Source organism: Cricetulus griseus, chromosome 7, assembly GCF_003668045.3.
Source record: "Cricetulus griseus strain 17A/GY chromosome 7, alternate assembly CriGri-PICRH-1.0, whole genome shotgun sequence".
Taxonomy (NCBI): Eukaryota; Metazoa; Chordata; class Mammalia; order Rodentia; family Cricetidae; genus Cricetulus; species Cricetulus griseus.
The window spans coordinates 93,481,737-93,509,676 of NC_048600.1; the positions used below are offsets into that span (position 1 = coordinate 93,481,737).

At 41.2% G+C, this 27,940-nt stretch overlaps 2 protein-coding genes across 2 annotated transcripts in view; one reads left to right on the forward strand and one right to left on the reverse strand.

Annotated features, from left to right (window-relative positions):
- The window catches only part of Suz12 (SUZ12 polycomb repressive complex 2 subunit), a 42,285-nt gene extending 39,960 nt beyond the window's left edge, over positions 1-2,325 (forward strand). Inside the window, 1 exon segment of the mRNA XM_027426529.2 lies at positions 52-2,325. Coding sequence (XP_027282330.1) covers positions 52-397 — 346 coding nt within the window. The 3' untranslated portion in view covers positions 398-2,325.
- A 7,708-nt stretch (positions 2,326-10,033) lies between these two features.
- Crlf3 (cytokine receptor like factor 3) overlaps positions 10,034-27,940 on the reverse strand; it is a 34,142-nt gene continuing 16,235 nt past the window's right edge. Inside the window, exons 3-8 of the mRNA XM_027426527.2 lie at positions 24,046-24,133; positions 22,552-22,729; positions 20,206-20,428; positions 19,316-19,448; positions 12,384-12,496; positions 10,034-11,514 (exon numbers count right to left, since the gene is read on the reverse strand). Of these exons, the coding sequence (XP_027282328.1) occupies positions 11,258-11,514; positions 12,384-12,496; positions 19,316-19,448; positions 20,206-20,428; positions 22,552-22,729; positions 24,046-24,133 (992 nt within the window). The 3' untranslated portion in view covers positions 10,034-11,257. The remainder of the gene's footprint in view (positions 11,515-12,383; positions 12,497-19,315; positions 19,449-20,205; positions 20,429-22,551; positions 22,730-24,045; positions 24,134-27,940) is intronic.

Below are 27,940 nucleotides of genomic sequence, written 5' to 3' on the forward strand. Positions count from 1 at the left end.
GTTTTCACAAAAGATCTGTATCACTATTAATGTTTTGTTTTTCTTAAATAGATTTATTGCTGACAATCAAATGAATCATGCCTGTATGCTGTTTGTAGAAAATTATGGACAGAAAATAATTAAGAAGAACTTATGTCGAAACTTCATGCTTCACCTAGTCAGCATGCATGACTTTAATCTTATTAGTATAATGTCAATAGATAAAGCTGTTACCAAGCTCCGGGAAATGCAGCAAAAGCTAGAAAAAGGAGAATCTGCAACCCCTGCAAATGAAGAAATAACTGAGGAACAAAACGGGACAGCAAATGGATTCAGTGAAACTAATTCAAAAGAGAAAGCTTTGGAAACGGATGGTGTCTCAGGGGTTCCAAAACAGAGCAAGAAACAGAAACTCTGAGGTCTAACCCCATGATGTGGACAAACACTGAAATTGCTTCTAGGGAATTCAGCCTTGAAGAAGAGTTGTGGTTTTAGGTTGTTTGGTTTTTAATCATGGATTTGGAACAGGCAGAGTTAGATGAAGTCAGTGATTTCAGCATGGAGGCTCTGTGGGTTGCTTCACTTCATTCTCGAGTGTTTATCAGCTTTAGTGATACAATTTGGTTTAAGCCTGAAAAGCAGTAAATACTTCAAGGAATTTTTTTTAACTGAAACAGTCAATTTATGAAATATATTGGATTAATCTAGAAATTTCACACCTAAATTATAAGGCATTTGTGACAGTCTGTTTTTCTGCTTTTTAATTATGAGAGGTTTTCTGGGGAGGGAAGGTTGGGGTGTCATTCTCTTTTAGAAATGGAGGATTTTTGTGAAATTGTTACATTGCCACTTTTTCCCAAAAGTTGACCCTTGATTCTGAAATCATTTCTACACTTGGAATGGAAAGTTATGTTGCAAGTTCTGCAAGTTTGTGTTGCAATTTTAATGTAGCACCTATTCATCTGCCTGTTGGTGATGTTAACTGTCCAGGTAGACCATGCAGCGTCATGTTCATTGATGAAGTTATCTTTTTTTTTTTTTTTTTCAAGTGGATAATTTTATTGCTTGCTTACTGAATATGGTTTTTGACTTGGAACATAGTTTTTCTAAGCTTTTCTTTTTTAATTAGGTAGTACCATGGAAAATTCTCCTGTGCACCTCTCTGCATTAGGATTATAAAGCAAGAAAACAGTTTGAGATTTTATGAGATGCTACTTGGGTGGGTGGGGTGTGTGTCCCTGCGAATGAACCAGATGTTAGACCTTGTTTCCTTGAGATGTGCTTTATGATTAGAATATCCAATGCAGATAAGCTGACTTGAATTGTTTTGAGCGATTTTCCCTGTGTTGTGTGTTTTATGCACATGTGTGCAGTTGGATTTTCTCCAACAGAAAGCGGTTTCACTACTGGCGTATTAATAAGCACCAATAGGTTTTTATTCCAACTCCAAGCACTGTGGTTGAATAACATCACCTCAATTTTTTATTATCCTTTAAAGATATTGCATTTTCATATTCTTTATTTATAAAGGATCAATGCTGCTGTAAATAACTGGTATTTTTAATGTTTTAATTTCATTCCACCACCATCAGATGCAGTTCCCTATTTTGTTTACTGAAGGGGCATAAGCTTTCTCATGGTGTCTTCAGAGATTTATAAATGTAAATACTGATTTGGCTGGTCTTTACGATGTGTTTCACTGTGAGGCTATTTAAATAGTGTGGATGTGATTTGTCATCCAGTATTAAGTTCTTAGTTACTGGTTTTTGTGTTTAAAATATAGAGAAGAGGGAAACTGCAGTGTCGCTGCAAACTCCCTGGGTGTGAAGCTCTCCTCCTGACTTCACTGAGCTGTCATTTGGCCTCTGGTTGTGGGTTCTGAGCATTTTTCTTGGGCTTTAATTTGCTAAAGCTGTGCACATATGTAAAAAAAAAAAATAGATTATTTTAGGGAAGATGTAGATGTAGAATTATTGCTTATGTCATTTCTTAAGCAGTTATGCTCTTAATGCTTAAAAGAAGGCTAGCATTGTTTGCACACACACAAAAAAAAATTTGGTGATTTCCCTCCCCTGAATAGTAATGAAATTACTTCTGTTGAGTAAACTTTTTATGTCATCTTATAATAAAAGCTGAAAAATCCCTTTGTTCTATTTATAAAAAAAAAAGCTTTTCTATATGTACCCTTGATAACAGATTTTGAAGAAATCATGTAAGATGATAAAGCATTTGAATGGTACAATAGATGTAAAAAAATTCAGTTTAAAAGAAACGTTTGTTTTTACATTAAATGTTTATTTGAAATCAAATGATTTTGTACATAAAGTTCGATAATATAAAGCTGCATTCTGCTTTTCTTCATTCATGGTCTGCATGTATACATTTAGATTTTTGCTTAGATGGCTTAGGAAGGATCCAGAAAAGCCCAGTAGTTTCATGAAAAGGCTAATAGGGAGCCAAGAAGAAAAAAAAGAAAGAAAGAAAGAAACTCAATTTTCAGTGCTCACAGTTTATATACGTGGTCATTCACAGTTCTGTGTGTGCTGTGCATGGTGGCTGTGCTAGGCAGTGAGTGGCTCTATTATCTCTATTGAGATATGTGCTACACTTTGAACGTACATAGAAAGTTATTGACCCCAAATTGTTTTCTAAGTATGTAGTTCAGAGCAAAGACAGTAAGTCAAACTGGTGTTTTATTTGTAGATTTTTTGTGTGTGTGTGTTGTTTTTTCATTTTTTGGTTGTTATTGTTTTGAGACAGGGTTTCTCTGTATAGCCTTGGCTGTCCTGGAATTTGCTCTATAGACGAGTCTGGCCTTAAGAGATCTACCTGCCTCTGCCTCCAGAGTGTTGGGATTAAAGTTGTACAACACCACACCTGAATTAAAAAATACTGTTTTCCAAGACTGGGTTCCTCTGGGTAGCCTTAGCTGTCCCAGGCTGGCCTTGAACTTAGAGTTCTACCTGCCTCTGCCTCTGCCTCCAGAGTGCTGGGATCAAAGGCATGCACTATTGTGCCTGGCAATTTTGTTCAATGTTTGTAATAAAAAATGCATTTATCTTGGTCTTCAAAAAGGTTAGAGAATAGGAATCAAAGTAAATTCTTTTTTTAAAAAGGTGGTTGGGGGAGGAGTTTGTACACAGCCATAAAGGACATAAGTGACTCTTTGGGATCAGCATTACTGACTCAGTGGTTTAACACCACTGACTTTCGCAGAAGGCCTAGGTTCCATTCCCAGCAACCACTTGGTGACTCACAGCCATCAGCTAACTCTACATATTTAACACCCTCTTGGCTGCCTCAGGCACTTGACATGCATGTGGTACAGACATATACACAAGCAAAACACCTGTACACAAAAAATTTAAGAATAGAGAACTACATTAAATATTCAGGTGGGACAATAAATTGATACACCCTTTAGGGAAAGCTATCTGGTATACTTGTTTAAAAACGCACAGCAGTTCTTTTCCTGCCACAAGTGAACCCTGCACAGGAGGCACAGGTACATTCAACCCACCAACCTGCCACCTTTGGCTAAGGAAGGCATGGCTATTGGAGCTGTAAAATGTATTAATATTACTGTCCAAAATTCATTGATTACTGGCCTTACCCAAAATAACCTAGCACATGGAGGTCATGAATCTGCCCTTTGTCTTAGACAAAATCATCTCAGTTAAGGGTGTAGCTAAGTTTGTTGAGGGCTTGATTAGCCTAGCATGCATATTGCTTTGGACTCAGTGCCCAGTTAACACATACATAGCATGGTGGTACAAGCTTGTCCCAGCACTTAGCAGGTGGAGGCAGGAGGACCAGAAATTCAACACCATCAGACTGTATAGCAAATTCAAGGTCAGTCTGGGCTCCATGAAAAGACTATCAAGAAATTAAGTCTTGGGGCTGGAGAGACGGCTCAGAGGTTAAGAGCACCGACTGCTCTTCCAGAGGTCCTGAGTTCAATTCCCAGCAACCACATGGTGGTTCACAACCATCTGTTAAAAGATCTGGTGCCCTCTTCTGATATACATGGAAGCAGAATGTTGTATACATAATAAATAAATAAAAAGAAAGAAATTAAGTCTTGGCTGGAGAGATGGCTCAGAGGTTAAGAGCACTGGCTGCTCTTCCAGAGGTCCTGAGTTCAATTCCCAGTAACCACATGGTGGCTCACAACCACCTTGAATGAGATCTGGTGCCCTCTGCTGGCATGCAGTCACAAGACTGTATACATAATAAATAAAATCTTTAAAAAAAAAAAGTAGCTGGGCAGTGGTGGCGCACGCCTTTAATCCCAGCACTCGGGAGGCAGAGGCAGGCAGATCTCTGTGAGTTCAGCCTGGTCTATAAGAGCTAGTTCCAGGACAGGCTCCAGAGAAACCCTGTCTTGAAAAAAACAAAACAACAGAAAAAGTAAATTGGCTTATTGGTATATCACTTTTAGCCAGGAATATCACTACTTCAGTCAGGATTTGAAACAAGCCCTGCACTTGCCAGTTATGCAGAGACTGGAAAACACATGATACAGCTTGACATGTAACCCAAATTTTTGCTGCCCCCCAGACACCAGGAAGTAACTTTAAGAACACGATGCCCACCTTCCCAAGAGGTGGGGTGGGTGGTTTTTGATCATTCATTGGTTATGCATATTTGTCATTGTTTAGGGGTATTGGTCACAAAATATTGTTGCTTATGATCAGGAAAAGGTTGAACAAAGGGTAATATATTTGAAAAAAAAAAAAAGTCACTTGCTCGAAATTCCTGTTTACTCAGTTAATATTATTTCCTTCTCGGGTCTCTGAGAGAGTTGAAGACTAGATAGTATAGTTATAGTTTTCCTTGTTTACCAGACTCAGTAAAGAAATTCGCTAAAGATGTGTTAAGTGTAATAGGTCTGAAAGACATTAAAAGATACTTTGAGGCCAGGCGGTGGTGGCACACTCCTTTAATCCCGGCACTTGGGAGCCAGAGGCAGGCAGATCTCTGTTAGTTCGAGACCAGTCTGGAACACCCCCCCCCCCAAAAAAAAAGGTACAAGACTTTGGACTCATCAAGAAAGAATGGATAATGGAGTATTTCTCTGAATTTGTCATATACTAAAATACTAGACACTGTTGATGTACTTATTGCCTGTATATATTGTATATAGTTACTATACTTATTGTATATAGTTTTTCTTATAACCTTTTTAAAATTTTAGACAAAGAAAGGAGATATGTGGTGATATCTTGCTTGTACAAATAAATAAAGCCTGTCTCAGGATCAGAGAATGGAGCTTGCCACTAGCTATCCATAGAAGTCTAGAGGTCTGTACCGATAGAAAGGAAGTGAGATTGCTGGGTGGAAACAGGATATAAGCACGCAGAAACAGGAAGTCTCTTGTCTGCTGAGACACTAAGGATGTAAGGTGTGGCAGTGGCTTGATGCTGCTTCTCTCTGATCTCTCAGCATTTTCCTCTATATCTGACTCCCAGCTTTTATTACTTAGACCAATTAAGAACTCCATTTACAGCCAATGAAGACACATGGAGCTAGCCTTGCGCCCCAATCCAGAATGAATTCATTATCCATGACAGTGTGGTGTGGAAGATGCCTAACAGCTGTGTACTCTAGCTGTGGTTTAGTGGTGAGGCCACCTCTACTGCAGTGTCCGGAGAGCCACACCCAGCCCACAGCAACATATTGTAACCCGCCCCCGACCCCGCCCCCGGCTTGTGCCCCTGCACAAACAGTTGTGATTAGTCACTGAGGGGGAACTAGGCTTCCTCTTCAGGATCAGGCAGGTCATCGTCCCTTTCCTAATACTTCCCCTACTGCGGTCCGATTGAATGTCAGCAGCTAAAAGATTTAATAAGTGGGGCTAGAGATGCTCAGTGGGTAAGAATGACTGATTACTACCTAACCCTGAAGACTTCAGTGTGGATCCCAGCACCCACCCAAGCCCTGAGTATGCTGTAAGTCCCAGGCAATGCGTGTCTGGAGACGGATCACTGAAGTTTAGGGTTCAGGGAGAGAATCTGCCTCAAAGGAATAAGGCAGATGATAGAGGTCAGCTAACACTCATTCCTCTGGCTTCCATACGCGCAGGTGACTGAGCACACAGACACACGCCACAGGTTTAGTATGGTATAGAGTCTCATAACTAAAAATGTCCATTTATTTACTTTTTGCTTGATTGTGTGCGTCCATGTAAATGTGTGTACATACTTATGAAAAAAGATGGACACCAAGTATCTTTTTAAAGTACTTTCTACTTTTTGGTTTTCTTTTTCTTTCTTTCTTTCTTTTTTTTTTTTTTTTTTTTAGGTATAGTCTTTCGATGAACTGGAAACTTCCTGACTTGATTTGAATGGCTGGACAATGAACTCTGGGGATCCTTTTTGTTTCTATAGTGCTATAATTCCAGGTACCACCATGCCAGGCTCTTGGATACTGAGAATCAAATTTAAGTCTTCACAATTTTATGGCAAGACTTCACCACCCGAGCTATCTCTCTAGCCCCTCTATTTATTATAGACAGAATGTGGCTAAGTAGCCAGGCTGGCTTAGCCTCTGGTGCTGAGAGTCTATCACTATGAAAAGAAAAATGTCCACATTTCAGTAGAAATTTACTTTTCTTATCAAAGTCTACAAAGATCAAACAATGAAAGACAACAGACACGCTGACTGGAATGCACCTGGACTCTCTTGATGCCACTGTTGCTTTTGTTTGTTGGTTTTCTGGATTTTTGCTGATTGTTTGAAGTAGAGTTGAAATTATTATTTTTCTCAAGAGTTTTTGTGTGTGTGTGTGTGTAGCCCAGGCTGGCCTGGAACTTACAGAGATCTGCCTGCCTCTGCCTCCTGAGTACTTAGGATTAAAGGTGTGTGCCATCACTACCTGGCAAGTGTTGCAGAGTTGGATTTAAGGTATCCTATTATTTTATGGTTAGGAATGTATGCCATGTATGTCTGTGCACCATGTGTGTCTCTGGTGCACAAGGAGGCCAGAAGTGGGTGTTGGATCTCCTAGAACTGTGCTGTCAGGTGGAAGCTGGAAATGGTATCCTCTAGAAGACTCGCCAGTGCTTTTTTGGGGGGTGGAGTGGAGCGGTGTTTTGAGACTGGGTTTCTCTGTGTAACAGTCCTGGCTGTCCTGGAACTTGATTTGTAGACCAGGCAGGCCTTGAAGTCACTGAGATCTGCCTGCCTCTGCCTCCCAGTGCTGGGATTAAAGGCATATGCCACCACTACCAGGCTGCCCCGAAGATATTTTAATACAGATTGTAAGCATAAGGGCCAAGAGAAAGAAAGGCACTCAAACCAGAGCCTGATGTGTGTGCGCTTCTCTAAGACATGAGAATATAATCACTCAATATTGCTTATTTTCGTATGTATTTGACTGCTGTATTCATGCCAACCATGGCTAACAGCTTTGCAATGGAGTGAATGTGGAGGTCAGAAGACAACCTCAGGTGTCAGTCCCACCACATACCTTACTAGGGAGTGGGTCACCATGTTTCTGGGCTGGGTCCACCAGACAGACTGACCCTAGATAACAGGTACTTGCTGGGCTTTTACACAGGTTCTGGAAATTTGAAATCAGGTCATCACTTGGCAAGTTCTTCTGTTCACCAGGCCATTCCCCAACACAACAGCAGTTTTTCTGAGTTCTATGTCCTAACAAGTCACTCAACCTGAGGGCAGGCTGCTCTTTTTTTTTTCTGGTTGAGACAGGGTTTCTCTTTATTTGGAGGCTGTCATAGACCTCGCTCTGTAGACCAGGCTGGCCTCGAACTCAGAGATCCACCTGCCTCTACCCCCCAAATGCTGGGATTAAAGGCCAGCCCTGGTCTTTTTTTTTTTTTTTTTTTTTTTTCCAGGCTCATTTTTTTTTTTTAAGATTTTATTTATTATGTATACAACATTCTGCTTCCATGTATATCTGTACACCTGAAGAGGGCACCAGATCTTATAATGGATGGTTGTGAGCCACCATGTGGTTGCTGGGAATTGAACTCAGGACATCTGGAAGAGCAGTCAGTACTCTTAACCTCTGAGCCATCTCTCCAGCCCCCAGGCTGCTCATTTTTAATTATTGTGTCTGTATTGGCACATGCTTGTGAATGCAGGTACTCTGAGGTCATGAGTCTCCTGGAGCTGGAGTACACTTGGTAGAGCTGCTTGCCTTGCCTGCAGGGAACTGAACTCATGTCCTCTGCAAGAGCAGCTTGTGCTCCTAACAGTCACTGCTCTGGCCCCTTTATGTTTTGAGTAGGACCTCACTATGTAGCAAAGGTTGGGCAGAAATTTCAGAGGCCCTTGCCTTGACCTCCCACATGCTGGGATTTCAGGTGTGCAACTCCCAGGACCAACTCTGAAGGAAGCCCTGAATACTGCAAGCACTTGTTGGGACCCTTGTGTTCAACTAGCATTGATGGGAAATCCCCCAAATTTTACAGCTATTTCCAAACTGCTCTACAGAGAGCATCTGTTGATGATTCAGGGTTCCTGCTGTTCTCATGCCTGCTCTTCTCCCACTTCCTCTTCCTGTGGAGATACTAATATCACAGAGTTCATGCAGCATTTATGGTTTCTATCAACTTGGACTTGGGATTCGAGGGAGTTCCCTGCCACAGTCTTCCAGTGTTATCCATAGAAACTTTTTATTTATCTATGTAACTGCTCCATTTCATGTGTTTGTGTGTATGTGCGTATGTGGAGGTCAGAGGACTGTTAGTGATGTTTCTGGCCCCGCTGGTCCTGCTGCCCTTCTCTGCCCCAAAGAAATACGCAGACGTTATATTAGTTATAAAGCTGTTGGCCATTGACTATGCTCAGGCCATATGTCAGCAACTATGACAGGCTGCTCTTATTGGCTAGCTCTGATTTAATTATTAACCCATTTCCTATTAATCTAAGTATTTCCACATGGTCTTATCTTACCAGGAATGCTGGACCTTCAACTGCTTTGCCTGCTACATCTTGCCTACTCAGTGTCTCAGCAGAGAAGAGAGCCATTTCCTGTTTGTCCCTGCTTATATTCTGATTCTGCCCAGCTCCATCACTTCCTGCCTGTCTGTACAGACCTCCAGACCTCTATGGTAGCTAGTGGCAGTTTCTGTCCAGCTATGTCACTTCCTGGGATCACATGATGACTCCTCTCTGCCTACACCTCCCAAAATCTTCCTTGTCTCCCAGTCATACCAATCATCCTGCCTAGCCAATCAGACAATATTCATCAACCAATAAGACAAGCATGTACACAGAAGAACATTCCCCATCAGAGGACAACTCAGGGTGGCAAACTTAGTGGCAAGTACCTTTACCTGCAAAATGGTCTCGCTGGCTTCTTTCTCTTTCTCCACAGATAGAGTTGTCTCCCAGGTTGCTTCTTACTTGCAACACTCCCAAGAATGTTCCCTAGATGATCTATAACTTCTGATCCTTCTACCTTCATCTCCTTACTGAGTGCTGGGATTATAGGCATATGCCAACTCCCTGGCTAACTAAGCGTCTGAAAAACTATAAACTTCTTGGAATCCATTTAGGAAATTTTAACTCAATGAATGAAAATATCAAGATCTGTAAAGACACACTCATAATCATAAGGAGCTGTATGTGTAAAGAATGAAGGTAATGAAGACAAAGACACACTCACCTGAAACCTTCTGGTTCATTCAGGATCACACAGAGAAAACAACAGGATGGCTTCCTACTCAGATTCTCCTGTTGGTGCACCACCACACTCACACTTTTCCAAACAAACTACATTTTGCCAATACCCTCCCTAAAAAGTACAACTAGGGCTGGAGGGATGGCTCAGAGGTTAAACAGCACTGGATGCTCTTCCAGAGGTCCTGAGTTCAGTTCCCAGCAACCACATGGTAGCTCACAACCATCTATAATGAGATCTGGTGCCCTCTTCTGGTGGCAGGGATACATGCAGGCAGAACACTGTATATGTAATAAATAAATAAAAACTTAAAAAAAAAGTGTATTAAAATTGGTTCATTATACTCTCAAAAAAAAAACACAAACTAACAACAACAACAACAACAAAAAACAACCCACAAAATACAGTTAGCTTTTGGTTTTTTATTTTGTTTCAGAAGTCTGGATAAAGGCACCTACACTCTAGAATGTCTTATTATCATGAGAAAGGGCACTTACTTATACAAAACAAGGGAAGGAGGAAAGGACATGATTGTCAAAAAGGGAACATAAGTCCCCAAATAAATTATCTTACAAAAATATCACACTTGCTTTTCCACTTTTTTACTACTGCTAAAAACAAAAAGAAAAAATTCACATTAAACCTTATCTGTACGATGGTATAACAAGACCACAATTTTTTACATATTAAGTCAAATAAATATTTTACACAAATTTAAGTTTTAAAAAAATAGGTCAAGTATTTTTTCTTTGGTCCATTAAAAGACCATTTCTTAACCTGCTATTACACTGGACTGTAACACTCTGCATGGTCCCATGTGCACGCCTGAGGTGGGGTACACATGGGTGCGTGCTGTGCACATGTGAATTGGTTAACACTGCTGTGTACTTCCGTAAGTGGCCTCACCGTGAGGAATGCAGACCCTGCATCCTATCTTGTCTCATACTGCCAGGAAAGAGTGACGATGCTAACACTGGCTATCACAGACACTTGTTCAGGCACTGTAAAAACGAAGAATCCACTAAGGTTTCCAGACCCAGAGAATACTGAACACAGGAGCAAAGTCAGCACACTGAAGGGAGGAGCAAGATAGGCAACTGGACAATATTACAGAGCCCTGGCCTCTAGCTGTATTTTTCTGTTTTCTTATGGTCTTTGATCTTGATGAAGTTTTAATAATGTGATGTTTTTCTGTTCTAACGACCATGTTTAGAAAGAACACTTTTAAAGTATGCAAACTTTTAAAATGAGTTTGATATTTATACTAAAAACAAAACTGAACTATAGTTTTGTTCACCTCACTCAACTCACTTCTTACTGAAATATTACTTGCTTTATTTTTTCGAGGCAGATTTTCTTGTAGCCCAGGGGTGTCTTGAAACTGGCTCTGTAGACCAGGCTGGCCTTGAATTCATAGATTCACCTGCCTCTACCTCCCAACCACTGAGATTAAAGGCCTGTGCCACCACTGCCTAGCATCCTACTGAAATATTACAATGCAAACCCGGCAATACTTTCCATTTCTGGTGGTCCAAGAGGTAAGCTCACCTTTTGAAAGTCAGATACAACTAAGCTAGTCTGAGGACAGAAACCAAACCCTCAAATCAAGGCCAAGCCCTCAAAATGCTAAAACACCAGCACTTTCCATCCAGGATAGAAAAACGAGCATCCGAAGTAAAGAGAGCCACAGGACTGGTCAAGCAGCCAATCAAACACCACCTCCCTGTTACTGGAGCTGATGGTTACTCGGAGCTTGGCATTTCCACCTTCACTGTTGTTAGCAGTTCCTAGAGTCACAGCTTCGATGTCAAATGTGACAGTGGATCCGGAGGTTACTGCAGGCAACTGATTAGTCATTTCTTTGCCATTGACAAAAACTGCACCTAAAACATTAAGAGACATTCACCTGTGACTGAGAGAATCGAAACAGTTTCTAGATTACTGATTCTTACTTAGGAAAAAGAAACACTCCAGAAAACCGGGTATTAATAATGAACTTAAATAGATATTAACCCCTATTCCCACAGTCAGAGCAAACACTCCAGCTACAATCACATTTCAGAATTCTGGTATGGAGCTGGATTCGTCCAGGAGAGACTGAGTTTCCTACGAGAAATGGATTGAAAGAACTCCACAGAGCAGCAACACAGCTTCAAGCACAACAGACAAGAAGCTCACTCTACCTAATGTTCCATCTTGTGCTACAGAAGATTAAATGCTGGCTTAGGAGTGATGTGGTCATTTATTTCCGCCAGAGATACAGAGAAAAAAAAAAAAAAAAAAACCCAGATTGGCCTCAAATTCCCAAGTGCTGGGATGATAGGTATGTGCCACCATGCCTGGATTTTGGTAGAGATTTTGAAAGCATAAACACTAAAGAGTGAGGGACTAAAAAAGTACTTATTATTTAATATGTATGTGTGATGTGTATATAAATTCGAGCTTGTTGGTTTTCTCTTCACATCTTTATGTGGGCTCCCGGCTCAAAATCAGGTTGTTGGATTTGCATGGCAAGTGCTTTTTCTGCTGAGCCAACTGACCAGCCCTAACTAGTTTGTGTGTGTTTTCTTCATGTTTGTTTGTTTGTTTGTTTGTTTTCTCATAGCTGGGCAGAACTGTTGGTTGTTTCCCTCCTTGTGGGCTTGCATGGTGCCTTGTCATACCAGTGAGTTAGTCCTTGGGGAAGTGACTTTCCGCTCAGGTCAGCTCAAGCTCCTGGTCTGTTTTAAGGGCACCATCATACGTGTCTTACCATTGGTGCTGATGCACACAGCTTGGTCCCGCTGCAGAGAGTCACAGCCATTCTGCTTTTCTGCACACACTCCTATACTGTCTCGTCTATCTGGCTGTCCCACAGTTTCAACCCTATAATCGAAGTAGAAAGGTCATTTCATCTCTCTCTCTCTCTTTTTAAATGTAACACGAGACAGCAGGGAAGTTCAGGGGTAGGAGTACTCACTGCTCTTGGAGGGGATGGAAGCTCAGTACTCAGCACCTACATCAGATGTCTCACCGCCACCTGTAACTCCAGTTAGGAGATCCAATACTTTCAAGTCTCCACAGGCACTTGCATGCCCATACATTCACACACACACACACACACACACACACACACACACACACACTAACAAAAAATAAATAAATATTAAAAAGGGGTATGTTAGGTGGGCTTGGTGGTACACACCTTTAATCCCAGGTTTTGGGAGGGAGGCAGGCTGATCTCGGAAATCAAGGTCAGCCTGGTCTGAGCTCATTCCAGGACAGCCAGGACTACACAAAGAAACCGTGTTTCGAAAAAACAAAACAAGGGCTGGAGAGATAGGCTTACTGGTTAAGAGCACTGGCTGCTCTTCCAGAGGACCCAGGTTCAGTTCCCAGCACCACACCTGGCAGCTGTCTGAAACTCCAATTCCTGAGGATCTGACACCCTCATACAAAAAGTAAAAAATAAAATACAACCCAACTCTCCCCCCACCCCAAACAGAGTTTCTCTGTAACTTTGGAGGCTCTCCTGTGGATCAGGCTGGCCTCAAACCCACAGAGATCCGCCTGCCTCTGCTTCCCAAGTCTTGGCATTAAAGGCCTGGCTCTTCTTTTTCTTAAACTCTAATTCTTTATAATAATACACAGTGCTCTAAATACCCAGAGTGGGAAAAGAATTCAATGTGGTTCACTTGAAAAAAAAAAATCTGCATTTCTTTAAATCCCAACAGTCCAGAGACAGAGGGCAGGGGGATCTCAGAGAATTTGGGGCCAGCCTAGTCTACAGAGTGAGTTACAGGACAGCCAGGTTGACACAGAGAAACCCTGTGTGTGTGAGGGGGGTAATGCACCAACCATGAATGGCTTTTGTAGTACTAAGGACCAAACACAAGACCTTCACATGCATGCCATGCCATGAGTACACTTATACTCTCACACACAATTTAAACATATGTGCTGTGGGATGATCTTTCTGTATGCTATGAATGTATATAGCTGCCATTGGTTAATAATAAAAGTTGTTTAGCCTATGGCAAGGCAGGATGAGGTTAGGCTAAACAATCAAACTCAGGACTCAGATAAAGAAGGGCAGAGTCAGGGAAGACCTGAGCCAGACGCTCAAGAAACAAGATGCCAGAGGACTGGTAAGCCATTGACCACTTGGCAATAAACAGATTAATAGAAATGGGTTAATTTTCTTGAAAACAAAAAAAAGAAACAAAAAAATGGATTAATTTAAATGTAAGAGCTAGTTAGTAATAAGCTTGAACTATATGCCAAACATTCTATAATTAATATTAAGCCTCTGAGTGATTATTTAAAAGCGGCTAGGGGACAGGAAGGGACAGAGAAACCTCTATTTACACACCTATATATACATCCACACATACACACAATAAATAAAACAAGCCAGGTATGGTGACACATACTTGAAACCCTAACACCAAGTAGGAAGAAATAGGATTGCCGAAGATTTGAAGCCAGTCTGGGATACACAGTGAGTTCTACCCAGACCAATCTAGGCTATAAAGTAAGACCCTTACTAAGGAGTGTGGGGGATGGGGGATCTACCACAAGTGAGCACTGAATCAAATTCACATACTCCAAAGCTATTAACCTCTGGGTAGCACTTATCACAATACTAGCACTCTGGAGACAGAGAAAGGGGGATTGCTGCCATGTTCAAGGCCAGCATGGGTACATATTAAATTCTAAGCCAGGGGACCATAGTGAGAATCTGTCTCAAAACATAAGCGAATGGCTGGGGCTTTTAAAAATTGCAACTGATGTGGGAGGGCCCAACCCTCTGTGAGATGTGCCACTCCTAGCGTGTGGGCATGGGGTATACAAGAAAGGCAGCTAAGCAAGTCGGTCAGTATCTTTCCACTGTTCTCTCTGCTTGGGTTCCTGCCTTCAGGTTTCTGATTTGATCTCCTGCCCTGGCTTTCCTCAGGGATGGAGTGTGACCTGTAAGATGCAATTGAAAAATCAAAAATAAATAAGTAAATGGGGGGGGGGGGCTGGAAAGATAGTTCAGTGGTTAAGAACACTGCGCTTTCAGAAGACACAGGTTCGAATCCCAGCACCCACATGGCAGTTCACAACTGTTTGTAACTAGCTCCAGGGGATATGACACCCTCACACAGACATACATACAGGCAAAATACCAATGCACATAAAATAAAATAAATAAAACACTTAAAAAAAAAATAAGGGGCTGGAAAGATGGCTCAGGGGTTAAGAGCATGTGCTATTCTTGCAGCAGACTAAGTTCAATTCCCAGGGTGCACAAGAGGCAGCTCACAACTGACTGTAACTCCAGCTGGAGGGGATCCAGCTCGAGGGCATACTCACATGGCATATGCACACACAGACATACGTAATTAAAAAGTAAGTCAATGATGATGTCAGGAAAACATAAAAGCAAAGAAAACAGGGATGTTCAGTCAGGAAACAGGAGAGGCCAAGAGAATGGCTAACATTCAGCCAGAGACAAGTTCTCACTGGTTTCAGATGCTCTACCAATCATGTCTAACTTGTGGCCCATAGCCCACATATAGCTGAGGATAGTTGGGAATTCAACCCAATGAAGAATGGTATACTTACTTAAAATAGTTTTACTTCAGAAAAAATTTTTGCTATCCCCTCCGTTCTCAAGTGCACACTTTCTAGATGACAACGCCAAGTCACAATGCCAAAAGGTTGGCCATACCTGCAAGCCCACTAGAAACCAGAGCAAAGACAAACTGGTTGAACAAGAGATCAGGGCCTGCCAGAGTACAGTCACCCTTCTGAAGAGTAGGTCCTTAAGATGATCTTCATGCAGGTATACTCATTTGCCCCTCCCATTCACCTGGTTTAACTTTGCTGCCTTTGAACAAGGGGGAAAAACACTTAATCCACATTCAAGGGGGAGAATGACAAAAATGCAGTCTGGCTAACTGAGTTTCAGTTTCTCACTCAGCCAAGAGTGGCCCAGTGAGGCTTCTCTGGGAGAGGGCAGAGAAGCCATGTTTGATTGAGACCTTCTGTCAGACCAGTAGGCAGTGGAGTCATATCAATCTGTATCATTGCAAGTATGCAAGTGATCAATCAAATACTCCTCTGTATCCAGAGAGAGGGAACTTGAAACATAGGACAGCAGGCCAGGTGGGGGTGGTGCTTGCTTTACTCCCAGCACTCTCAAGGCAGAGGCAGATGGATTCAAGGCCTGCCTGGTCCACAGGAGAGTTCCAGGACAGCTGGGGCTACAGAGAAGCCATCGTGAAAAACAAAACAACCCAAAAACATAAGAAAGCATTATGATTAAGCAATATGGAGAGAAAAAAGGGCCTAAAATTGGAAAGAAGGGGTGGCCAACTCTGTGGAAGAACAAATGCTTTACATGCCCAAGGCCTAAAGTTCAGCTACAGCACATCCACCAACACAAGAGTGAGGAAGCAGCAGCAAGACTATAGATGCCCTCATCAGTAAGAATCACACTTACATTCTCACAAAAAAGACAAAGGACAATGACAAATAGCTAAGATCACGAATTTCTCTGGGTGTGGTAATTCATGTCTATCCCATACTCAACAGGTTGAGGCAGGAATTCATAACGACAGATTCTGAAGGCAAGCTCCCTGGACTTCAATTCCAGCTTTGGCAATTACAAGCTTCGAGGCACTGAATAATTAACTTCTTTGTGCCTTAATTTCCTCACTCCTAAAAGTGTTAACTACACTTAGCACTTTAGGTTACCTTAAGACTAAAATGCAGCTTGCTGTATAACTCAGCTGGCTGAGTGCTTGCCTTGCATTTACAAAGTCCTGGGTTCATTTCTTAGCATGAATAAGCCAGCAGAGCAGTGCATGTCTCTCTCTCAGCTCTGGGAAGTAGAAGCAAAAGGATCGTAAGTTCAAGGTTATTATCAGCAATATAGCCTAGGGAACATGAGACCATATGCACTAGTACTTGGCAAAGGGTAAGTACCATTTAGATAGCAACTGCAATTATTTATTTATCATTATTCTTATCTGAGCTCTCTGGCCTGCATCTATTAAAGCTCAAAAGGTCTACTGATGTGCACAAATACCTTGAGGTATTTCACTAATGAAAGTACTTCTGTACACAAGGACATTAAGCTCAGAATATTTCTGTATAGCAAATTCACTACATGGGGCCTAAGTAGATTTTGAGTTTTTGATTCTGCCATAATTAGATATAGAATACCTCCCTACTCCTGAAAGGCAGTGTCAAAGGTTTGGTCCTTGGCTGGCACTATTAGGAATGGGTGAAAATCCTGCCACCATACTTACTGGCACAGGCCCCAAAGAAACAAGCTTCCTGCAACACCCTAAACTACCAGAAGGTGAGCCAAACAGCCCTCTTCTCTTTGTGAGCTGATTATCTCAAGTGTTTATTGTAGAAATGGAAAGCCAACACAGACTCATTTTTCTCCTCTTGGCATTTTTCTGGTGATTCAACCATTCTTTCCTTATGACTTAATGGGTGAAAGGAGGTGTCAGAAGCAAGACAAAGCATAAACAAGCATATCCTGACATTGGGGGGCAGTTCAAATGATTTGGCTGGAGGGGAACACAGCAACACTGGCTTAAGACAAAACTTCCAGATATTCCTCCATGTCTTACACAAGGAAATAAAACAGAAAAAAAAATCTGATCATCTGAGGCTGGTGAGATGGTTCATGGTTAAAGACACTGGTCACCAAGCTGGAGGACTCTTACATAGTGGAAAGAGAAGAACTGACTCTTCCAGGTGTGTGTGCCCAACACACGTAATTAAAAACATTTTTTTTTTTTTTTTTTTTTTGGGTTTTGTTTTTCGAGACAGGGTTTCTCGGTGGCTTTGGAGGCTGTCCGGGCACTCGCTCTGTAGACCAGGCTGGCCTCTGCCTCCAAAGTGCTAGGATTAAAGGCATGTGCCACCACCTAGCAATAAATCTTTAAAAAAAAAAAAAAAAAAAAAAAAAAAAAAAAAAAAAAAAAAAAAAACAGAAGGAAGGGGGTGGAATACTAAATAATCTTGGGAAAAAATTAAATAATCTTAGAATTCAAAACTTAAAGAAAGAAAAGGCATAAAATACTGAATAGTTGAAAAAGAAAAAAACAGGAGAACAGACACATGCTAGATCATTCAAATTAAAACTGGGCTTTGCCAAAAATAAATGAGCAAACAAAACATTTGAGCTTTGGTTTTGTAAAAAGAGCTATTTAAAAATATGACCACAGAGGGGCTGGAGAGATGGCTCAGAGGTTAAGAGCACCAACTGTTCTATCAGAGGTCCTGAATTCAATTCCCAGCACCCACATGGTGGCTCATAACCATTCGTTATGAGATCTGGTGCCCTCTTCTGGTGTGCAGATATACATGGAAGCAGAATGTTGTATACATAATAAATAAATAAAATCTTTAAAAAAAAAATATGACCACAGAACACACTGGTCGGGTTAACAAGAAGGAAATGTTTCCCATTTAGAAAAGTAGGTAAAGGAAAATGGACTGATGGTAAAAGAGGTTTGCTTTCAGTTGTATTTTACAGAGTTGTATATATGGTGTGTTCACGACAGCAAGCTGATGAGGGATATCCTTCTGTAAGCTGTGAATATGTTTCTCTTATTGGTTGATGAATAAATGCTGATCGACCAGTAGCCAGACAGGAAGTATAGGCAGGGCTACCAGACTAGAAGAATTCTGGGAAGAGGAAAGGCAGGGAAGCAGTGACCAGAGAGAGATGCCATGAAGCGATACACAGATTAATAGAAATGTGTTAATAGTTAATGAGAGCTAGCCAATAAGAAGCCTGAGCAATTGGCCAAACAGTTAATAATTAATATAAGCTACTGTGTGTTTATTTGGGACTAATCAGCATCAGGACAAGGCAGCACAGAAACTTCCGTTTACATTAAGCTGCTTTTCAGAAACTTACTCTCATTGACAAATGATTGACAAATGGAAATAATTCTTGGCCACTCGTTTATTTTATAGACAGGATCTTGTACAGCCCATGCTGGACTTGCTTTGCAGCTATAGCCATCCTTGAATTTCTCCATCTCCTGAGTTCTGGTGTTGCAGGTCTGCATCATCATGTCCCATACCTCTGATTTTTTTTTTTTTTTTTTTTTTTCCCCCCGAGACAGGGTTTCTCTGTGTAGCTTTGGAGCCTATCCTGGCACTCGCTCTGGAGACCAGGCTGGCCTTGAACTCAGAGATCTGCCTGCCTCTGCCTCCCGAGTGCTGGGATTAAAGGCGTGCTTATACCTCTGACTTTTAAAATCACTTTTATGAGGTATTCTATTTATCCCTACTTACTAAGAGCAAAGAGACAAGCATATCAAGTACCAAGAATTTCATATACAGTATCCATTACTCTTCACAATAACCCCACAGATATAGACAATTATACTGAAACAGAGGAAAAATTAAAAACCTTGCCAAAAAACTTGATGTGGTAGTGCACTCCTTTAATCCCAGCACTTGGGAGGCAGAGGCAGACAGATTTCATTGAGTCTGAGTCCAATCTGGTCATCTGGCCAAACTGGGGTTACATAGTGAGACCCTGTTTCAACAAAAAACTTGCCAAACTGACACTACATATAAGTGATGGACTAAAGCTGAGATATATCAAACTCAAACTCATGCACACCCCACACACTCCATTACACGGCTAGAGGCATGACAGGCATTTCTCAGTCTACTTACCTGAATGTTAATGTCTGCCCACAGAAGTAGGTTGGAGCACTGGAGTAGAGCACACCCGAGGACTCAGCATCATTCCGGAGTGCTATATTTCTTCGACTGCTCAGACTGTATCCCTCAAAGCCAGGTGTCCACTCTTTAAAAGGAAAGTCATTAAAAAATATTACAATCTTTTCAAGAGTATACTGAATACAGACACCTTAAACAGAATTGAATGAAAGTAATTACTTAGAGCAGTCCTAGCTAAGTTTAATAAAAGATTTAGTAACAGAGTATTGGAGTTGGAGTCACAAATTACAAAAAGTTTGGTAAATTCCTGTACAAATCAAAAAAAACAAATCACACAATGGTCATCTTCTATCTAAAAAAAACATAATGTTCAAATTTAATAGTTTGAGGATATTACAACCTGAATAAATAATAGAGCATGTATTTATTAGCATGTATAAGGATCTGATTTCAATCAAAAGCATCATACTAAAAATGAATAAACAAGCGAAGTGGTGGTGGCTCACACCTTTAATCATAGCACGAGGAAGGCAGAGGAAGGAAGAAGATCTCTGTGAGTTTGAAACCAGCCTGTCTACCAAGAGAGTTCCAGCAACAGCCAGGGCTATGGGTATGGATGGGTGTGCGTGCGTGCGTGCGTGTGTGTGTTTTCTAGGCACTGTTTTCAACCTGTGGTTTTGGGTGATGCTCAATTTTGAATTCCAAAGACAAGAGCTGATGAAAACAATTTACAGGGAATGATCTGAGTAAAAGGCAGGTTCCACGTTCTTCTCTCAATTCAAGATCATCCTTAGGAAAGTGGTTACCTGTGCACCACTCTCAGCACAGGAGGTAAACTTCCCTATACTCTATTGAGTTTCAGGTGTGACAAGGTAAGAACATACCATGAGGCACCAATGTGGAGTGACCTGTCTGGGGAACACTCCAAGGACTCCACTCTTGCCGGCCATCTCCTCGGGCGCAGACTCTGAATTGATAATCAACATTGGGGTCTATGTGCAACACTATGAATTCAGTGTCAGACCCTACATACACATCTTCAAAATGATTTGCAGTGCATTTACGGAACTGGAGCCTGTAATCTTGGGCTGTAAAATCATCATCCACCTATGGAGAAAGATTTTTTAAGTTAGGTAAAAACCAGAACAAACGGGAACATCTAGACAAAAACCATTTGCTGAATAGGGGCAATACGGAACACTATGGGGAAGGCACAGGCAACATGCTTATCACTATTTTCTTTTTCTTTTTGTTCTTCCTGAGATTTCACTATATGTAGCCCAGGCCAGCCTTGAATTCATGATAATCCTCCTGCTTTGGCTTCCTGAGAGCTAGGAATATAGATATGCATTATCATACCCAGTTGCTTCTCCTTTTCTTTGTCTTCTGTTTCTTTTTGTAGAGCAGGTCTTGCTCTACTGTAGAGACTGGCCGTGGGCTCACCATCCTCCTCCTTGCCATCCCGAATGCTATGATATCATCATGCCTGGCTCCTTCCTTCTACTTGTGTGTAGGTATGTGCATGTACAAACATATATGCATTACCACAAAGCACATGTGAAGGTCAGAGAACAACTTGTGGGAGTCAGTTCTCTTCTACCACGGGGAGTCCAGGAACTGAACTCAGCTTGTCAGGCTTCATAACAAATGCCTTTATCTGCTTAGCCATCTTACCAACCTACCTTTTTTTCTTTTTTAAATTGAAAAATGTCTTTAATATTACCCAATCTGAAGTTGGGGATGGTAACGATACCTCTAATCACAACAGCTAAAAAAGTAGACAAGAGGCACAGTAGTTAAAGTCCAGCCTTAACTACATAGCAAGTTCAAGGCTAGCCTGGACTACATGAGATTCTGACTCAAAAATGGCTCAGCAGGAGGGTGCCTGACACAAATCCTGGTGGAGATCTGAGTTCAATCCCCAAGACCCACATGGTAGAATGAGACAACTCCTGCAGGAAGTCCCTCAACCTTCAGACATTTGAAGTGGCATGCATGCCCCTCTCACAAATAAAATATAATTTAAAAAGAAAAAGATGAGGGAAAGAAGAGCTGAACAGAGGGGCATATGGCTATAATCCCAGCACTTAGAAAGATAAGGCAAAGGGATAACCAATCTGGGATCAGACTAGGCTACAAGCCAAACTGTTCATTTAGTTTATTATTTATTCTCTGTGTGTAAAGTACTAGGGATTAAACCCAGTACCTTGCATAGGCAAACACTCTGTAACACTGAGTCACAGTCTCAGCTCCTTGGCAAGTTCTAGGCCAACCAGGGCCATATGACAACCTCAGGCTAAAAATAATTTTTTAAAAGGAAAAAAAAGCAAAAGATATGAAATAAACATGAATAGCCAAATATGGAAATACAATGTAAAACCATAATGAGATAGCATTTGTGCAAAAACATAAGCCTGACAATCCTAAGTTCTGGTAAAGACAAAGAATAGTAGGTATTCATATAAGGTGTGGTAGCACACACCTGTAATCCCAGCATTTGGAGAGTTAGACAGGAGGACTGTGATGAGTTTGAGACATAGCAAGGCCCTGCTCTCCCTCCAAAACCAAGTCAAAAGTAAGGGAAAACATCTGGCCTTACCCAATACAGATCCAATACACTAAAATCTCATAATTCACAGTAAGATATACTTTAGAAAAAAACTTACATGTGTGCACAAGGAAATACAAACAAGAACAAAATAACAACAAAAGGAAAAGGCAAGCAAACAAAAACCCTGGAAATAACCAGAGTCCTTGAGGGTTTCTGTTACGAAGTTTTTTGGTGATAACGGTAGGAGAATATGGGTACTGAGAATCCTTGTTTTAATCCAGCAAAAGCATCTCTACTTCTTTCTTCTATACAAAAGCTTCAATTAAAAAAAAAAAAAAATCATTTCGGGGAAATAGCTTGTAGAAGCCATTTTGTATACTCTGGTACAGATATGTGTGTATATGTGTTCCTGTGCATGCCCCACAGCAGGCATGTGGAGGGCAGGAGACAACTTTTGGGAATCAGGTCTCTCTTTTCTTTTTTATCTCTGTGAGTTCAAGGCCAGCCTGGTTTACAGAGCAAGTTCCAGGACAGCCAGGGCTGTTTCACAGAGAAACCTTGTCTGGAAAAAAACCAATAAGTAAGCAAATAACTAAACAACTAACTAACTAAACAAATCTTAAACCCCCTCAATCACAAACCCATAATGTTGAGTCCATTTCTGCAATTTGGTACATACCTTACACCACCGTACTATGATGCCTCCAGGTTTCTCTATTAATTCTTCAATCTGTACTGGTGGGCGGGAAGCTACTGTTCCATGCTTAAAAATGTGGTCTTTCACTATGTTAAGAATGGAATCATCCAACTGAGCCGACAAACAGGGTACATCAACTAGTAAAGGCACTTCTGGTAAGCTAAGGAAACAAAGTCATGTGTTTAAGACATGCTTAACTTGGAGATGAAAATGCAAGGACTTTACTTTAGACTGGCCACATGCTAGAAGAATCCTAAAAGCCTCAGCAAATACGCTGGAGGTGTTTTTGTGAGGGGCTTTCATCTTTATATTAAAGATTCTCTTCCGAGATAATCGTAAGCAAAGCAAAAACCTGTAAACTGTATAATAGCATATGCCTAAACCCATCACTCAGGAGACTTAGACAGGAGAATCACAAGCCAGAAGTCAGCCTGAGATGAATACATAGAGATACCCTGCCTTAAAAAGAAACAAGAGCTGGGCGTTGGTGGCACACACCTTTAATTTCCAGCACTCTGGAGCCAGAGGCAGGAAGATCTCTGTGAGTTCGAGGCCAGCCTGGTCTACAAGAGCAGTTCCAGGACAGCCTCCAAAGCAATACAGAGAAACTCTGCTTCGAAAAACCAAAAAAGAAAAAAAAAAGCAAACAACAACAACAAAAGACAAAACTGATAAAATCACAACTGTTTATATCAAATGATCTCTTTTACTGAAATAAGATTTGGTTTCACTGGGCATCAGTGGTGCACGCCTCTAATCCCAGTACTTGGGAGGCAGAGGCAGGCGGATCTCTGTGAGTTCAAGGCCAGCCTGGTCTCCAGATCGAGTGCCAGAATAAGCTCCAAAGCTACACAGAGAAACCCTGTCTCCAAAAACGAGAGAAAAAAAATAAAAAAGATTTGGTTTCAATGAGGCATTCAGAATGTTTTTTCTTGTGCAGAGACCACGACAATCCTCTATGTATTGCTCCAATTATGTCATTATGAGTGCTGCTTTGAAAACACATACCAGAATTTTTAGAATTTAACAACTCTATTAACTACTGGAATTGAAAAAAATCTATAATTGTACTATATCAAAGTTTTCAACTACAGCCATTTGATACTAGTAGTAACGATAATGGGCAGTAAAACCTTGAAAAACAGATTCTGTAATTCCTGTAATCAGAATTTTTAATGGAGACCATGGAGGTAAGGAGGGCGAAGATTGGAAGGGAAGCAAAATCGTTTAAGTGTTTAAAAATAAGTCCAAGGGCTGGAGAGATGGCTCGGAGGTTAAGAGCACTGACTGCTCTTCCAGAGGTCCTGAGTTCAATTCCCAGCAACCATGTGGTGTCTCACAACCATCCGTTATGAGATTTGGTGTCCTCTTCTGGTGTGCAGATATATATGGAAGCAGAATGTTGTATACATAATAAATAAAATCTTTAAAAAAAATACCCATAAAAATAAGTTCAAAAGGGACAAACTCTTTTACCTGTCCAACTGAATATGTGAGGCCTTTTTGGTAAAGTTCCACAATTTGTCATTCTGTTCTTCTTTACCACCAAGAATGGCGATCTCACCTACAATTGAGGGTAAGAAAACTAGCTCAGAATCCCAGCACTTGGGAGGCAGAGGCAGGTGGATCTATGTGAGTTTGAGACCAGCCTGGTCTACAAGAGCTAGTTCCAGGACAGCCTCCAAAGCCACAGAGAAACCTGTCTCGAAAAACCAAAAAAAAGGGAAAACTAGCTCAGTAAAACACAGTCACATTTTAAAGTCAATGTTACACATTAACCAAAACAACTCATGTTTAACTGTAGATTTCTAGTTTTGTTGCAAGTTAATTCCCAAGTGGCACACAATCAAACTCTCAAAATGACTTGGCAAGCCAGAGAGAACAAAGACCAAAGATTCTGTTTTTAACTTCAAATCTAGCTCAACAACCAATTTTACACAGATCAGAAAGCCAGGGACATTTCCTCATTCCTCTGTATCAATTCTTTAACTTTTTTTTTTTATCCTGCTTTGGGTTTTTACATTAATTTACTGAGGGAGATATGTACATATGTGAAGTCAGATGACAGCTTGTGGGAGTTGTGTTTTGTTTTTTTCTTCATCATGTGAGTTTCAGGGACTTACCTCAGGCTATCAGGCTTGGTACCAAGCTCCTTTATCCACTTAGACACCTGCTCAGCCCTTTTTTTCTGACTTTTTTGAGATAAGGTCTCACTAATAGACTTGGCTGACATGAAACTTGCTATATAGACTAGGCTGGCCTCAAACTCACAAGCTCTTTCTGCCTTGAACTCTTGAGTGCTGGGATTCCAGGGGTGAACCACCATACTCCTGGCTCCTCTTTATCAGTTTTAACAGGAACAAAGTTATTATCCTAAGAGCAGCAAAAGGACACAGGATCTTAAACAGCCAAATGATGCCAGCTGGGGTGGTACATGCCTATTATCTTAGTATTTGTAAGGAAGGCTGAGGTTTGAGACAAGCCAGTGTGTAGGAGACAGTGTAAGCCACGCCTGCTAGAAGCTGGCTACAGGTGTGCCTGACCACGTCTGTTAGGCCGTGGTCAAGGTGAGGTCAGGATGATGCATGATAGGTTTTTAAGGGGCTGCAAGGCACATGGGAGCCCCTTCTGTCTGGCCTGCTTGCCTTGCTGCCCCTGGCACACTCTGGCTTGCGTTTGGCTGGTGTTTATCTAAATAAAGATATCTTAACCTTACAGACTACGGATCTTCTCGTAATACCTGTGCTATATAATAAGACCCTATCTCAAAAGTCAAATGATGCAGTTAGATTTCCGTGAAAGCACATTATACATTGGATCAGAAATTATTCAACGGCTGGATGGTGGTAGCACAAGACTTTGATCCCAGTCCTTGGGAGGCATAGGCACACTGGTCTACAGAGTAAGTTCCAGGACAGCCAGGACAACACAGAAAAACCCTGTCTAGATAAAAACAAACAAACAAACAAACAAACAAACAAACCAAAACAACAAAAGAAATTATTTAACAGCACAATAAGAAGGAAATGCTTTATACAGGGCATGAAAATGACCAATCTCTTTATCCTCTGATATAATGAAGGATAGTATTACATCATCCAAATGCAGACTGAAGTTACTACAGTTTTTTGTTAATTATGATTATATTCATTCATTCATTCATTCATTCATTCATTCAGTTGGGGGAGGGCATGAATTCCATGGCACACATGTGGAAGTCAGAGGACAGCTTGCATGCGTCAGTCCTGTCCCTCCACCATGTGGTCCCAAGATCAAACTCAGGGCATCAGGCTTGGCAACAAGCTCCTTTACCCAATGAGCTATCTTGCCAGCCCTAAATCAAGTTTTCTGGGAGGATATGACTTTCTTTACTAAAAGAAAACACAGACATATTGAACACTGCCTCAAAAGTCTCTGGCACTTGGGAGGTAGAGGCAGGGCAATCAGAAGCTCAAGGTCACCTTTAGCTAATAGGAAGTTCAAAGCCAGACTGGGTTATGAGGCCCTGTCTTTAAAAAAAAAAAAAAAAAAGATGAGGGATTCAGAAGAGATGGCTCAGAGATTAAGAGTACTTATTCTTGCAAAGAACCAGGGTTTGCTTCCCAGCACACACATGGTAGTTCACAACCATCTGTAACTCCACTTTCAGGGGACTGGCCTCCACAGGCACCAAGCACACATGTGGTGCACATACACATATATGCAGGCAAATGTAAAAATCAAATGAATCAACTTAATTACACACACAGAAAGAAGCTTTTGTCTTCTCTGTAGGGGGGAGGGGGAAGAATTTGAAATTAAAAATGTTTTCGAAGTATAAAAAAATTCAAGCATTAAGTAGTATGACAAGTATGTGCCTCAAAGAATTTTCAAAAATGAAAGCACAGTCTTTAATGTTATGGGTGTGTACACTCCAGCCCTGTGCTGACCTGCTTCTGGGTCTGTTTCCAAATTCAAAACCTCAAGGGGAAGACATTCTGTGGTTCTGCTAAAAAGAATTTTCTCAAAGGCACTATTATGTCAGTAAAAAATAAACATGTCTCATTGAGGATTACAATTAGCTACACAGCAATTTCGAGGCCTGGGCCAATCCCATTATGTAACTCTCGACTGAAACAGATCCTTCACATTCACTCCACTCCGATGTTACTTCTGCTTAGAATCACAGTTGCCTTTTTCCTTTGCTTGACAAATTTCTCCAAGCCTCTGCGGAACTCCCACAGAAGGCTGTCCTATACTTCCCCAGACAGATTCCTTTGTTCTTCAGTAAGATTTTTTATCTTACTCAGCAAGACTCTCACTGAATTACAAACCACAAAGAACAGAACTGTTACCTTTTTATTTAATATACCTAATAAAAGGCCTGCACTGGAAGAAGGTCAACATCAACGAAGGAAGATAGAGATGAACAATCTAAGACTTACAGATGACTTAACAACAACAAAACCTGCCTAAAATCTGGAATATAAGAACTAAAAATAGCCAGCACTCGGGTATCTCTGTGAGTTTGAGACCAGACTGGTCTACAGAGCGAGTTCTAGGTCAGCCTCCAAAGCCACAGAGAAACCCTGTCTCGAAAAACAAACAAACAAACAAACAAACAAACAGAACTAAAGCTAGCTGGACAGTGGTGACACACTCCTTTAATCCCAGTGGGAGGCAGGTGATCTTCGTGAATTGTAGGCCAGTCTGACCTACAGAGAGTTCCAGGACAAACAGGGCTACACAATGAAACCCTGTCTCACAACCCCCACTAAAAAAAAAGCACTAAGAATGAAGTTAGGTATGATGGCTCAGACCAGTAAACCCAGTACCCATTCTGCTTCGTTAGAAGACTGCTGAGAATTAATTCATGGCAGTCTGGACAATAACAGGAGACTCTGTCTCAAAAACATAAAACAAAACAGTAGATAAAATTTTATAAAAAGTTGTAAAAATAATCTGAAATTACATGCTGAATACATGATTTAAAATGTAATGCATGAGCCAGTAAGATGCACAGTAGGTAACCAAAGGTACTTGCCACCCAGCCTGCGGACATCAGCTCTATTCCTGGGATACATATGGTAGAAGCTGAGAACCAATTTTGTTGGTTGTCCTATGCCTGTGTTGTGGCATTTGTGAGTGCCCCCCCCCAAGAATATAATTTTAAAAAAGTACTGCATAACCCCTTCAAAAATTGTGAATACCATAATCATAGAACCTTTTCTAGCCGGGTGTTGGTGGCACACGCCTTTAATCCCAGCACTCGGGAGGCAGAGGCAGGAGGATCTCTGTGAGTTCGAGGCCAGCCTGGTCTCCAGAGCGAGTGCCAGGATAGGCTCCAAAGCTACACAAAGAAACCCTGTCTCGAAAAAAAACCAAAAAAAAA